Below are 15,026 nucleotides of genomic sequence, written 5' to 3'. Positions count from 1 at the left end.
GGGTGAGGGCTGGGCGAAGCCATGGGCTGTGTTTAGGGTGCGAGTGCACAAGGCGGCCAGCATTGCTCCCCCACCAGGGCACGCCCTCGAGCCGAGAGGTCACGGACGTGATGACGCAGGCCCTCGAGCCGAGAGGTCACGGACGTGATGACGCAGGCAGGAAACCGCCGAGGGAGCAGCCGGCTCTCAGACCCGCCGCGGGCACCACTCACCGTCATTCACGCAGCTGCAGAAGCCGCACTGGTACCTCCTCCCGCCTTCGATGAACTGCATGAACGGGCACATGTAGGCTTTGCACCTGTTGCATCTGACTGGTCCAGTCTCCCCGTGGTTTACCAGGTAGAGAGGCGTCTACAGGAAGCAAGCAGAAGCGAGAGACACGTGGGCACAGGGCTTCCAGGTTTCTTCTGAAGTCCTACCATTGTAGTCACTGAAATGTGAAAACTCCAGACTCATTAAGGAACTTAACTCAGTGTCCACGAGGGGAGTAAGGACGCCTCTCTTGAGACTGTGTGGAATTCAAGGCAATACCCACACAAAAATTACTTTGCGTGTCTAGTGTATAAACATATTTGTACATTTCTGTATATGTGTATTTACCAATGTGTGTGAAGACAGACAGAGAAAAATAAAATACAGTGATGGTACCCTGAATACTCATTGGAAGAACTGATGATGAAGCTGAAGCTCCAATATTTTGGCCACCTGATGCAAAGAGCCAACTCATTGGAAAAGACCCTGATGCTGGGAAAGATTGAAGGTAGGAGGAGAAGGGGGCAACAGAAGATGAGATGGTTGGATGGCATCACTGACTCAATGGGCATGAGTCTGAGCAAACTCCAGGAGACAGTGAAGTACAGGAAAGCCTGGAGTGCTACAGTCCATGGGGCTGCTAAGAGTTGAACACAACTTATCGACTAAACAACAATAATGCTTAATAACGCTTAAGTTGAAAATGTCCTGGATACCATGTATCACATATCTTGCTAAGTTTGTTCATTAACTATAAATAAAGAAGGGAGCTAGGTCTGATTTTAAAATCAGTAGTTTGCACATCGGCATACTGCTTAGATAATTCCACCCAATATACAGAATGTTTCTTCAAAACGGCAACTCTCAGAAGAAGTCTGCAGTGATTTTCACTTATTTAGGCAAGGAGGCTGATCCTGCCTTTTCTGTTTCTTTATCGCGTGACAAAATGTCTCAAGAAGGAAGTACTCTCAATGTAGCGGGTCATGCTTTGCCAGAACAAAAAGAATAAATATTTCTACAGCTTCTTCCTCATAAACATGTGTAGAACCCATTACACGTCCTTTACACCTTGAAAGTGAAAAAGCTCAGCACTGCCTTATTTCTCAGCACTTCCAGCTTTCAGAACAAAACCACAAAGATTCTTCTTGTTTTTATAAATCTCCTTAAAGATAACATTTCTAGGAAAGCTTGACAATACAGGGTTTGGCACATCAACTAAGTTTTTCTCTAAAGAAACAGATGTAAATAAAGCAGACTGCTGCTTAATGGAGACTTGAAGAGCAGGAGGAAGGTGGCGATGAGGTGGGGTCATAAGGCCATTTTCTGCCATTTTCTTAGGGAAGAAAAGAGAGAGGAGAGATCTACAGTCTGTCCCTGACCAGATGTCCAATGTGGAAGCTAATCTGCTGAGGTTTCAGAAATGAGTTTTGAGACCTCAGAACAGGAAAAAAACAGATAGTATGATACATAAAAGAATCAGGGAAAGGATAAAAAATACATTTAGAATTACTAGGCACTGTCCTCTCCCACCTCTTGCTTCAAGGAAGCCAGGAGATGGATTGAGATGTTTCTGGTCTCTCCTGGTCTGTAGCATGGGTATGGCTTTGGTGTCCGACTGGTCAGGTTGTGAGAAGGATTCAATGAAGAGAAAGTGGAAGTGTTAGTCTCTCAGTTGTGTCCGACTCTGCCAACCCATGGACTGCAGTCCACCAGGCTCCTCTGCCCAAGGAATCCTCCAGCAAGAATACTTCTCCAGGAGATCTTCCTGACCCAGGGATCGAACCCAGGTGTCCTGCATTGCAGCCAGATTCTTCACCATCTGAGCCACCAGGGAAGCCCCATACAATTAGGAGGCCGTGTGCAACATAGAGTGTTAAGCCGGGCATAAAATTATTGGATAAAAGGTATCTAACTGTTGTCATATCTGTACAGAACAACCTTTCCTCTCTTAAAACCACTCAGCGCAAGAGAGTGTGTATATTTAATAGGAGGGTTAGAGTTTGATAAGTTTGAGACAGGCTTGATTTATTCATATAAATATTTAAATCAGCTGATTTGTTATTATGAAATGTTATTGTAAAAATGATTTAGAAGACAAGGAATCTGCCTTTCAGGAGATTTTGATACCATCTGACGGTTTAAAAAGTCGAGAGGCACACTAGATTCTAAAATTGTTCTATGAGTTTGATTTGCACACACATGTGCTATGCTTAGTCACTCATTTCCGACTCTGTGCAACCCCACAGTCTGTAGTCTTCCAGGCCCCTCTGTCCATGGGGATTCTCCAGGCAAGAATACTGGAGTGGGTCGCCATGCCCTCCTCAAGAGGATATTCCCAACCCAGGGATCAAATCCACGTCTCCTGTGTTGCAGGATTCTTTACTATCTGACCACCAGGGACGTCCTTACATACACTCAAGGAAAGACTACTATATATGCATTCAAACACAGACCCATACAACACTTTCTCATATACACTGTTTGTTTGAAAGGCATAAAGTGATGGATGTGTGTTGTCTTCAACTAGAAATAATAGTTTCTGTACAGCAGAAACTAACACAACATTGTAAAGCAGCTGTACTCCAATTAAAAGAAACAGACACGGGTTTAGGCCAATGAATGCAGAATCAGAATCAGATACGAAAGACAACAAAAATGTAATGATAAGGTAGCATTTTTCTCGGTCAAAAACCCAATCATCATTCTCTGGGTGCTGCTGAGGTCTACGGCTTCCACCTCAGAGATGAGGAGCTGCTTTCAAGAGTTACACCAGGGTTAAAGCCTGCAACGTACAGAAACTCCAGCCACGTGTACTTCTCTCATCCCTTTATCATCTTCAAAGAGTTCAGAGTCTATCATCAACTCGCTGAGACACTTTAGGAACAAAATCTGATGCAATTATTTGCTAGACAAAGCAGAGGTAATGGAAATTAACCTTATTTTTCCTGATGTGATTTACTCAAAGGCAAGCCCAACCAAAAATTCCTGTGAAATTGTCGGCAGCTACCATCTAAGCATTCCAGTCTGGGCAGATTCAAACTTGCAGAACTGAAAATGAATGTCCCGTCACAAACTGGAACTGAGTAATGACTGTATCGAGGCTGTGAAACTCGCGTGCATTTTTTTCCAATTTTCGCTCTTTTGGAAACTGAATGATGGATAGGTAAGGGACGGACTGCAGACAACTGAGGTGACAGAAAAGAATGTTAAAAGCTTTTAGACTGTTTACGCTTTCTTTCTGGGCACCGGCACAAGGGTTTCCACATCACACCGTCCCGCTTCCTGTCTCTCAGGCTGTGCTGAAAGCCATCAGAGGCTTTCCTTGCTTTCTCCAGATGTCTGCTTATCTGTTCCACAGTAGCATGCATGAGCTCATAAACAGCTAATCTCACTTGTAGTCTCAGTTCAACTTTAGTGTATACAGCTTTTAAAAAAATCACATTACTTTCCCAAAAGTCCTAGGTTTCTTTTTTCTTCTTCTTAATAAGGACATTATATTACACTTACCTCAGAAATATTTTCAGGTTTCGCAATTTTGTTTATGAGTGTGTTTTTCACTCTTTTGCCCTCTAGTATATTCCTGCCTGCTCTTTCTTTGCTGTTCTTTTTCTTAAATGGAAAAAAGTGAAGGGATGGAGAGCCTCACTCTAAAACCCTCATTTGGCTCTGGTCCTGTGTGGCCCGAGTTTATATAACACGAAACTGATGGTGATGCTGGGGAAAGACAGAGGAGATTAGTATCTGAACCCCTAGTTTGTAGTTTTGATCTACCAGGGTTATGCCAAATACTTTATTGGTACTAGTTTTGACTAAGATCCTTTAGTAGAATAAAAGGTATCTCCTTTGTATGCATATGTAACACCACAGTCCATTTGGACCACAAGAAAGAATATAATTCATGGAGAAATGAGGTTCAGCGTTAAAGGTTTTGAATACTATTCCATGTAAACGGAGTAGACAACAAAATGTGCCAATCAACAACTCCTTGGCACTGCTGATACAACTGTTAAAGTTTTCCTATATTCATATATCATCGGATCCCAAGCGTTCCTGCCGTTCTCTTGACCATCTGTACATTCAGTGCTGGCTGTGCTGTGCGCCGTGGTGGGGTATACAGTCCAATGGGATGGAAAGGCATGAAAGACGTAACATGCGATAAAAGAGCAATGTAGGAGCAGAAAGAGTACTTGGGAAATCATTATTAGTAAAAGCAACGTTAACGTAGTCACAGACTGTAACCCAAAACAACAACAACAAAAATAAATGCTCAGAAATGAAGCACAACCGAGAAAGGTCCGACATGAAGAATTCTGATAAAGTTTATGGCCTAGGTACTTTTGTTTTGGCATCTCTATAACCAAAGTCTGAATACACAAGTCTTTCCATACAGACTCTTTGTTTTAGCAAAGTGATAAATACCAGAAGGTAGCTATTATAGCTGCCTATACCTTTAAGCTGCCTATGAAAAAGTGAAAGTCACTCAGTTGTGTCTGACTCGTTGCAACCCCGTGCACTATACATATACAGTCTATGGAATTCTCCAGGCGAGAATACTGGAGTGGGTTGCCATGCCCTCCTCCAGGGGATCTGCCCAACCCAGAGATCGACTCCAGGTCTCCCACGTTGCAGGCAGATTCTTTACCAGCTGAGCCACCAGAGAAGCCCGTAAGCTGCCTATAGCTATACCTATAAACTAGTTACCAAACCTGGAAATCTGGAGAAAATACGAAGGTGTTCTTATACCACAGATCCACTAGGTGGCACTGTACAACTAAAAATTAAAACTATTTCCTCAGGTAATATAATACGCAAGATAATTATGCTATAGACATTTGATGTAGCTATCACCATAGTTAACTGAATTTATGTCAGTTGTTACCATCACAAAATTAAGAAACCTATACTCTTGTTGAGTCTTTGATAATTGGTAAAAAATATTCTGGTGAAACCAAAATGTGTTTAAAGATGAAATACAGGCTATTCTAAGCATGAATTACATAGAAATTACAGACTGTGCCAAATTTACTGAAGATCATAGTTGAGAAAAATCTTTTTTAAAGGTTTCTAACGCTCTCCCAACTTCCGTGACTACATGTAGGAAAACGGGGGCCCTGCAGGGACTGGCGGCCCCGGGCACACAGGATGCTGCTGCCCGGCGGGGTGGGGGGCGAGGAAGCTCGCGCTCCTGCAGCCCTGCCGGCACCCACCCCGCTCCTCACCCCACTCGCACGCACGGTACAAAGCAGCAAGGTAAAGGCAGTGAGGTGTGAGGCACGGCGCTCAGCAGCACCTGTGACGGAGGGCTGACCTTCCTGCTGTGGGAACATCCAACCACCGGCCGTGGTGTGGATCGGGGAAGGCACAGTGTGGAGAGAGCGGCCAAACAGGGGATCCCAGGAGCGCGCTGATGCAGGGAGGCTTTCTGCCGGGCTCCCCACGCTCCTGGCTGAGGACAGCCCCTCTGCCCTTCAGCTAAGTTCTAACACAGGCACCTACGCATAACACACGAGCTCACTCTTAACCACCCACTTTCCCCCCTCTTCCAATGCTTGTTTACTGATTCTGAAAAAAAGCACATTTTGCATTTTCAATATATACTCTCTTCCTTTTTTCTCTCCTATTTTCTTCATGAGAAGTCTCCAGGAGAGCAGTCGATGTCCTGGGACTACACAGTTGTCCCCACACAAAGAATATTCAACTTTACTAAGTGCCTGAAGAAAATAGCTAGGCTAAGTAACTACTAGTAATGGGAAAGACAGTTTTGCCTACAGTGGCTCCTCAATGAAAACGCAGCATGGCCCTCCAACTTGATATAGGATCATATTCAATATCAGACTATATTCCCTAGTAAATTACTGTAAATATATATATATATGTCTAGCAGCAAAGACATATTGTATTGTCAAATGTGATCCTGGCACACAGCTACTTCTTTGGGCCTGGAGTGCTGCTTACAGTTTGGGTCTATCTCAAGGCAGTTTCGGTCAGTAATTTGGATTAATCAGGGGATATAAATGGAAGCATGAAAACGGTATGTGAAAAGATAATCCAGAACTTGTGATGAACAACTACCCTTTAAAAATGTTAAACGTTCAGACTATTAAGCATGTTGAAAGACAAGCAGAGTCGGATTCCCAGAGGATTATGCCCAGCAGCTAAAATGAAGAGAGTCTATATCAACTTGCTTATTAAAGATATTTCTATAGGAAAGAGAAATGAGAAGCTTGTGTGTGTTTTCTATTTTCGGCTTCACCACATATGCCATTCAGTCAGCCTACACCAACAGAAAAGGTCCAGGGCAGTAGGGTGCTTACTGCACACACGTTTTCTCAACAGCAGTACTACTTTTGTTGAACTTTTAAAAATACCAAATACGGCATGAAAGAATAATATTTTTTGAATGCCTTTTAAAAATCATTCTTCTAAAAAGAAACTGAGCGTAATAAAAAAACATTCAATATATTGAAATAACTATAAGAATATATTTACACTTTTTAAAAGTGTGTTTATTTGGCCCTAAAACTTTGTGTTTTCGTATTTCTGGAAAATTAACCTCTTGCTAGTTTGTGGCACTCAAGAGATTATTTTCAATTTTTTTCCTCTTCAATAATGCCACTGAGTAGTCATTTATTGGGAAAGATTGGAAGGTAAGAGGAGAAGGGGATTACAGAGGATAAGATGGTTGGATGGCATCTCCAACTCAAAGGACATGAGCAAACTCCAGGAGATGGTGAACGACAAGGAAGTCTGGCAGGCTGCAGTCCGTGGGGTCACAGAGTCTGACACGACTAAGCAAATGAACAACAATAACAACAATATAATATTGTATATAATGTTATAGAACATTTACTCTTGTTATAACTATATCGAGAACTTATACTGGATTTTAACATGTCTTTAATTTGGAAACTGGTCTTTTTTGGTTTGGAGGGGGGTTGATTTTTGTGTCTATCCAGCATTGACAAATCCTGATTCAAATTTATAATATATGCAAGATCATAACTGTCATCTGTATGATTTGTGGTTTAAAATGCTTTCATGTATATAAAGATCTCGTGATGCTGAGATGTTAACAACCATGGGTGTGGGAATTATCATCCCGCTATTGAGCAGGGAATGGACACCAGTGAGGAACAGGGATTCATTCGCCCGATAAACTGCAGAGCAGGAGCTTGAATTCCCGTTCAGTTCCTGTGCTGTGCATTCAGAAACTGCCTGCAGACTGCTTTGGCAGAGAAGCACATCGATTCAGAGAAAGCTGCCATCACCCACGCTCCACCACTTGAACCAAGCCCTCAGTGGTCCCTGGGACCCTTGAAGTGTCTCCTCTCGCTCTCTCTCTACAGGAGCTATTTTATGTCAATCCTTCAAATAAGCTCTCCTTCCATCTCCCTCAGCAGATAGCTTCCCCTCCTTGCTCACAAAGGAAGACAAAACCTCAGATAGGAACTCCCATGAACGTACCAGCACCTCCTTAACGTTTCCTTTTCTCCCTCCTGCTACAATGAAAACAGTGTCCATCTCTCCTCCTGACACGGTCCCAGGGCCTTGATCTAAACCGGGACCGTTATGAAACGAGTCGCCAGTCCAGGTTCGATGCATGATACTGGATGCTTGGGGCTGGTGCACTGGGACGACCCAGAGGGATGGTATGGGGAGGGAGGGGAGGAGTTCAGGATGGGGAACACGTGTATACCTGTGGCGGATTCATGCTGATGTATGGCAAAACCAATACAATACTGTAAAGTAATTAACCTCCAATTAAAATAAATAAATTTATATTAAAAAAATAAATAAATAGATAAACTGGGACCAGGTCCCAGCCAGCCCCTCAGCACTGGCTCAGGCATTTCAGCTGTGCGTTGCCACTGGGCCTTGCGCCTGACAGCACCCTTCACAGCACTTTACTTTCGAGCATTCACTACCAAATTCTCAGGCCCGTACCTTACAGGCTTAACACCTTTTGTTTGTTTGTTTAACTGGTGTTTCTCCTACAGAGCAATTCCTGAGAGAATGGGCAGTTGACGGTTTTTGAATGAACAAACAGAATATCTACCAGGTATCCGCAAATATGCTGTCCCAAGCCCAGGGCAGTTCATGATAGATGCTAACCCAAAGGCAGAAATAAAAGAAGAAACTGCTCCTTGGGAGAGGGGGGCGGGTAAAGGATTCTTTACGAGGACCTGCATTTCCACTGATGACAGAACAGTGAGAACCGCACGGCTAGGGAGGAAAAGCCTGAGCTGGGGGAAGGTGGTGGCCGGCAGGCAGGAGCCAGGCTGAGCTGAGAAGAAGGAAGATGGACAGGAGGGCTGGAGGGATCCTGGGGAGGATGCTCAAAGCCAGGCAGAGCAGCATATCCTGACTGCCCAGGCTTCGCTCTCCTCCCCCGCCTCCACTCCATCCCTCTCCTTCCCTCTCATCTCAAAGCCATCGGGATCTCACCTTTCACAAAGCTAAAACAATGGAATGGGAAGAATGACTGGTACTGGTTCCCAAACCTGCTTATTAGTAAATTCTTTACAATTACTGTGAGGAATTTTTAGAATTTTTCTTTGTTTCATCATCAGCTGTATTTTATTCAACCCTTAAAATCTCTTTTAAAAATAAACTCAAAAGATGTTTGAATATTACTTCTAAATTTCTAACTAGAAAAAGTCCATTCCTTAACTGCTTAGGTAAACCTCAGGCTCACCACTGATTCCTAGCGGTGCACGTTCCAGAGTCAATTCTCAATAAATACTTGTCGGACGGGTGACAAGGAAAAGAGGGAGGGAGGGAGAGAGGGAGGGAAAAAAAGGAAACACTGAATGGAAAAGAAAAATGAAGGAAGAAGGAAAATACAGAAGTCACGTTAGGATATAGTTGCCAGTCCTTTCATCGCAGATCAGGTCTAGGTGTGAAAAACCCTAGGACGTTAAGTTGATCCCAAGGTATGCAAAAGTAAGTGGACCAGGAGCCTCTTCTCTTGCAGTGGCCATCAGCATCTTAAAGCACACACAGCTGTGACTTTCCTCCAAGGCCCTCCAACACCACGAGGCTTTTCAGGGGGAAGGCCAAGTCAGGCCATGTGCTGCAGTCTACGAGAGGGCTGCTCCCGGAGACAGGGCACCCAGGGTTTCAAAGGGAAAACAACTGTCACTGCGGTTCAGAGAGCACCATCACATCAGTTTTCCTGAATGGAAGTCACAGTTCATGACAAAATTACAAACGATGAGAAATAACTCAGGCAGAAAAACGGTCTTTTGGGATTGGATTGTGTTGATGTAGTCTTTCAAGTTATGGCTGCTGCTGCTGCTGCTGCTGCTAAGTCACTTCAGTCGTGTCCGACTCTGCGACCCCATAGACGGCAGCCCACCAGGCTCCCCCGTCCCTGGGATTCTCCGGGCAAGAACACTGGAGTGGGTTGCCATTTCCTTCTCAATGCAGGAAAGTGAAAGTGAAGTCGCTCAGTCGTGTCCGACTCTTAGTGACCCCATGGACTGCAGCCCACCAGGCTCCTCTGTCCATAGGATTCTCCAGGCAAGAGTACTAGAGTGGGGTGCCACTGCCTTCTCCATTCAAGTTATGGGTATATTTGCAAAGATCAATGCTACTATTACTACTGGAACACATGTTGAAAATTTGAGTAAGACATTCCGTCTCAAGGAGCTATGTTATCCAGGGATTCTATAGTTAAAAGACATTTTCCCACATGTCTTTTAAACTTTGACCTATTATAATTTATCTTTGGTCCCTAAGGAAGAATTATATTTTGTTGTCTGATCACAGGCCACTGACTGAAGCCATGTTTCATTGCTATAAGAACACAGAGTGGCCCATAGATAATGAAAATATATTGTAGACTTAAAAACTCTATGAATTAAGCTTGTTTCTTCCATAACAAAATGATTGGCAGTTTTTTGTTTCTCAAAAAAAGGTAAAATGCTCCACTTTAAAGATGAAAGTATTAAAGACAATAAGCTCAGAGGCCAACTTCCTTTGTCTTTCTGACAGAATTACAAGTTAGCCAAAGTCTTCCCTCCATTTATCTCACTTCTTAATGGCTATGGAAACACTTCGAAACATTCCCCCCGCTAAGCATGAGCCCGGTCTGTATTCAAATGACACCTTCTCAATCAGGTGTACTGTCTACCCTATGCAATCTGAAGCCTGCGCTCTGCCCCTTCCCCAGGCTGCCCCCATCCCCTGACCTGCTCCACTTTTTCCTTCCTCCATCTGTTCAATAATTTTCTTATTACTAGGTTCTCTGTCTTTCTTCTTTCCATTCAAATGTTAGCTCCATGAGGACAGGGATTTTTGTCTGTACTGTTCACTGACATATCCCAGGACCATGAAGAGTATATGGCACAAAATGGGTAAAGAGTAAACATTTGCTGAATTAAATCCTTGTTGAATAGGATAGAAAGAAATAAACCCATGCACCTATCGTAGCTCAGATAATTAAAGAATCTGCCTGCAATGCAGGAGACCTGAGTTTGATCCCTGGGTTGGGAAGATCTCCCAGAGAAGGGCATGGCAACCCACTCCAGTATTCTTGCCTGGAGAATTCCATGGATGGAAGAGCCTGGTGGGCTACAGTCCATGGGGTCGCAAAAGAGTCAGACATGACTGAGCTATTTCAGAACAGACCAGACCAGACCTATGGTCAGTTAATCTATGACAAAGGAGGCAAGAATCTACGATGGAGAAAAGATAGTCTTCAATAAACAGTTCTGGGAAAGACAGACAGCTACATGGAAAAGAATGAAATTAGAATATCCTCTAACACCATACACAAAAATGAACTTAAGACAGATTAAAGACCTAAATGTAAGACTGGATACTAAAAAATTCCTAGAGGAAAACGTAGGCAAAACGCTCTTTGATATAAATCACAGCAATATCTTTTTGGCTCTGTCTCCGAGAGGAATGAAAATAAAAACAAAAATAAACAAATGGGACCTAATTAAATGCAAAAGCTTTTGCACAGCAAACGAAGCCATAGACAAAATGAAAAGACAACCCACAGAATGGGATAAAATATTTGCAACGATGCATCCAACAAGGGATTGATTTCGGAAATATACAAACAGCTCATATAACTCAATGTCAAAAAAAAAATACAAAAACAAAAAACAATCAAAAAAATGGGCAGAACATCTAAACAGACATGTCTCCAAAAGGTACAAGAAAAGACGCTCAACATTGCTAAATTATTAGAGAATGCAAATCAAAACTACAATGAGATTTCACCTCACACGAGTCAGAATGGGCACTATCAGAAAGTGTACAAATGATAAATGCTGGAGAGAGTGTGGAGAAAAGGAACCCTCCTGCCCTGCAATTGAAGAGCAACCATAAAAAACATACGGAGGACCCTTTAAAAACCAAAAACAGAGTTACCATATGTTCTGACCCTGCAGTCCCACTCCTAGGCATGTATCTGGACAAAAGTCTAATTTGAAAAGATACATGCACCCCAGCTTTCACAGCAGCACTATTTGCAATAGCCAAGACGTGGACGCAGCCTAAACGTGCATCAAAAGATGATTCGATAAAGATGTGGTCCATATATACAATGCAGTATTAGTCACAGAGAAGAATGAAACAATGCCATTTGCAGCCACCTGGATAGACCTAGAGATTAGCCTACCACGTGAAGAAAGCCACAGACAGATATCAAACTTACGGTTACCAAAGGAGAAAGGTAGAGAAGAGAGAAATAAGGAGGTTGGGATTAACGTATACACCCTACTACGTATAAAACAGATAGCCAACAAGGACCTACTGTTTAGCACAGGTAATTATACTATTTTATAATAACCTACAAAGGAAAAGTATTTGATAAAAATAGATATATGTGTGCATGCGTGCTAAGTCACTTCAGTCCTGTCTGACTCTTTGAGACCACATGGACTGTAGCCTGCCAGGCTCCTCTGTCCATGGATTCTCCAGGCAAGAATCCTGGAGTGGGCTGCCATTTCCTCCAGCCCAGGAATCGAACCCATGTCTCCTGAGGCTCCTGCACTGTAGGCAGATTCTTTACTGCTAAGCCACCGGGGAAGCCCAGATATATATGTTCAGTTCAGTTCAGTCACTCTTTGCAATCCCATGGACTGCAGCACGCCAGGCCTCCCTGTCCATCACCAAATCCCGGGGCTTACTGAAACCCATGTCCATTGTGTCAGTGATACCATCCAACCGACTCATCCTCTGTCGTCCCCTTCTCCTCCCGCTTTCAATCTTCCCCAGCATCAGGGTCTTTTCCCATCAATCAGTTCTTCGCATCAGATGGCCAAAGTATTGGAGCTTCAGCTTCAGCATCAGTCCTTCTAATGAACACCCAGAACTGATCTCCTTTACAATGGACTGGTTGGGTCTCCTTGCAGTCCAAGGGACTCTCAAGAGTCTTCTCCAACACCACAGTTCAAAAGCATCAATTCTTTGGCGCTCCGCTTTCTTTATTGACTTTCTTTCATTATTGACTTACTGGGTGGCTCAGACGGTAAAGCGTCTGCCTACAATGTGGGAGACCCGGATTCTAATCTCTGCATCAGGAAGATCTCCTGGAGAAGAGAATGGCAACCCACTCCAGGATCTTGCCTCCCCTCCCCCAAAAAAGGGGCTCAAAGAAATATTTGGGCTTCCCTTGTGGCTCAGACGATAAAGCATGCCTGCCTGCAGAGCGGAAGACCCGGGTTTGATCCCTGGGTTAGGAAGATCCCCTGGAGAAGGAAACGGCAACCCACTCCAGTACTCTTGCCTGGAAAATTCCATGGACTGAGGAGCCTGGTGGGCTACAGTCCATGGGGTTGCAAAGAGTTACACACAACTGAGCGACTTCACTTTCAAATTCACTTCACTTTCTTTATAGTCCAACTCTCACATCCATACATGACCACTGGAAAAACCGTAGCTTTGACTAGACAGACCTTTGTCAGCAAAGTAATGTCTCTGCTTTTTAATGTTGTCTAGGTTGGTCATAACTTTTCTTCCAAGGAGCAAGCATCTTTTAATTTCATGGCTGCAATCACCATCTGCAGTGATTTTGGAGCTCCCCAAAATAAAGCCTGACACTGTTTCCACTGTTTCCCCATCTATTTGCCATGAAGTGATGGCACCAGATACCACAATCTTAGTTTTCTGAATGTTGAGCTTTAAGCAAACTTTTTCACTCTCCTCTTTCACTTTCATCAAGAGGCCTTTTAGTTCCTCTTCACTTTCTGCCATAAGGGTGGTGTCATCTGCATATCTGAGGTTATTGATATTTCTCCCGGCAATCTTGATTCCAGCTTGTGTTTCTTCCAGTCCAGCGTTTCTCATGATGTACTCTGCATATAAGTTGAATAAGCAGAGTGACAATATACAGTCTTGACGTACTCCTTTTCCTATTTGGAACCAGTCTGTTGTTCCATGTCCAGTTCTAACTGTTGCTTCCTGACCTGCATATAGATTTCTCAAGAGGCAGGTCAGGTGGTCTGTATTCCCATCTCTTTCAGAATTTTCCACAGTTTGTTGTGATCCACACAGTCAAAGGCCTTGATATAGTCAATAAAGCAGAAATAGATGTTTTTCTGGAACTCTCTTGCTTTTTCAGTGATCCAACGGATGTTGGTGATTAGATCTCTGGCTCCTCTGCCTTTTCTAAAACCAGCTTGAACATCTGGAAGTTCACAGTCCATATACTGTTGAAGCCTGGCTTGGAGAGTTTTGAGCATTACTTTGCTAGTGTGTGAGATGAGTGCAGTTGTGCGGTAGTTTGAGCATTCTTTGGCATTGCCTTTCTTTGGGATTAGAATGAAAACTGACCTTTCCCAGTCCTGTAGCCACTGCTGAGTTTTTCAAATTTGCTGGCATATTGAGTGCAGCACTTTCACAGCATCATCTTTTAGGGTTTGAAACATCTCAACTGGAATTCCATCACCTCCACTAGTTTTGTTCATAGTGATACTTCCTAAGGCTCACTTGACTTCACATTCCAGGATGTCTGGCTCTAGGTGAGTGATCACACCATTGTGGTTATCTGGGTCATGAAGATCTTTTTTTGTATAGTTCTTCTGTATATTGTTGCCACCTCTTCTTAATATCTTCTGCTTCTGTTAGGTCCATACCATTTTTGCCCTTTATTGTGCCCACATTTTCATGAAATGTTTGTTCCCTTGGTATCTCTAATTTTCTTGAAAAGATCTCTAGTCTTTCCTATTCTGTTGTTTTCCTCTATTTCTTTGCATTGATTGCTGAGGAAGACTTTCTTTTCTCTCCTTGCTCTTCTTTGGAACTCTTCCTTCAAATGTGTATATCTTTCCTTTTTCCCTTTGCCTTTAGCATCTCTTCTTTTCTCAGCTATTTGTAAGGCCTCCTCAGACAGCCATTTTGCCTTTTTTTCTTGGATATATATGTATGAATAACTAAATCATTGTTCTGTACACTTCAAACTAACAGAACTTGGTAAATCAACTGCATGTCAATTAAAAAAATCCTTGTTGAAATAAATTGATTCTTCATAAAAATGGACACTGCTCATCATATCACATAACAATGTATTATTGCCCTCATTATGTATAGAACAATTGAAAAATTCCTTAAATCCATATGTGATTATACAATTATATAAGTAACTCTGTATATAAGGATATCACAAAAGTCAAATTACCATTTTTCTTTTCACAGTTTACACCTACAGAAGCTCTACATTTATCCAAGATTATCTGAAGCTTTTTATATGAACTGCTTTTAGAGTGGGGAAAAAACACAGGACTGCAAGATTCACACAGTCCGACCCGCTGTCAGGA

At 42.9% G+C, this 15,026-nt stretch overlaps 1 protein-coding gene across 6 annotated transcripts in view; it reads right to left on the bottom strand.

Moving 5' to 3' along the window:
* Window positions 1-15,026, bottom strand: part of SEC24D (SEC24 homolog D, COPII coat complex component) — a 116,683-nt gene that overhangs the window by 45,772 nt on the left and 55,885 nt on the right. For all 6 annotated transcript variants that reach the window (XM_060416691.1, XM_015096356.3, XM_060416693.1 and 3 more), the window contains exon 9: window positions 213-351. In XM_060416691.1, coding sequence (XP_060272674.1) covers window positions 213-351 — 139 coding nt within the window. The remainder of the gene's footprint in view (window positions 1-212; window positions 352-15,026) is intronic.

Source organism: Ovis aries, chromosome 6 (genome assembly GCF_016772045.2).
Source record: "Ovis aries strain OAR_USU_Benz2616 breed Rambouillet chromosome 6, ARS-UI_Ramb_v3.0, whole genome shotgun sequence".
In the NCBI taxonomy this organism is placed as follows: Eukaryota; Metazoa; Chordata; class Mammalia; order Artiodactyla; family Bovidae; genus Ovis; species Ovis aries.
This window is presented reverse-complemented; position numbering and strand designations above follow the sequence as displayed.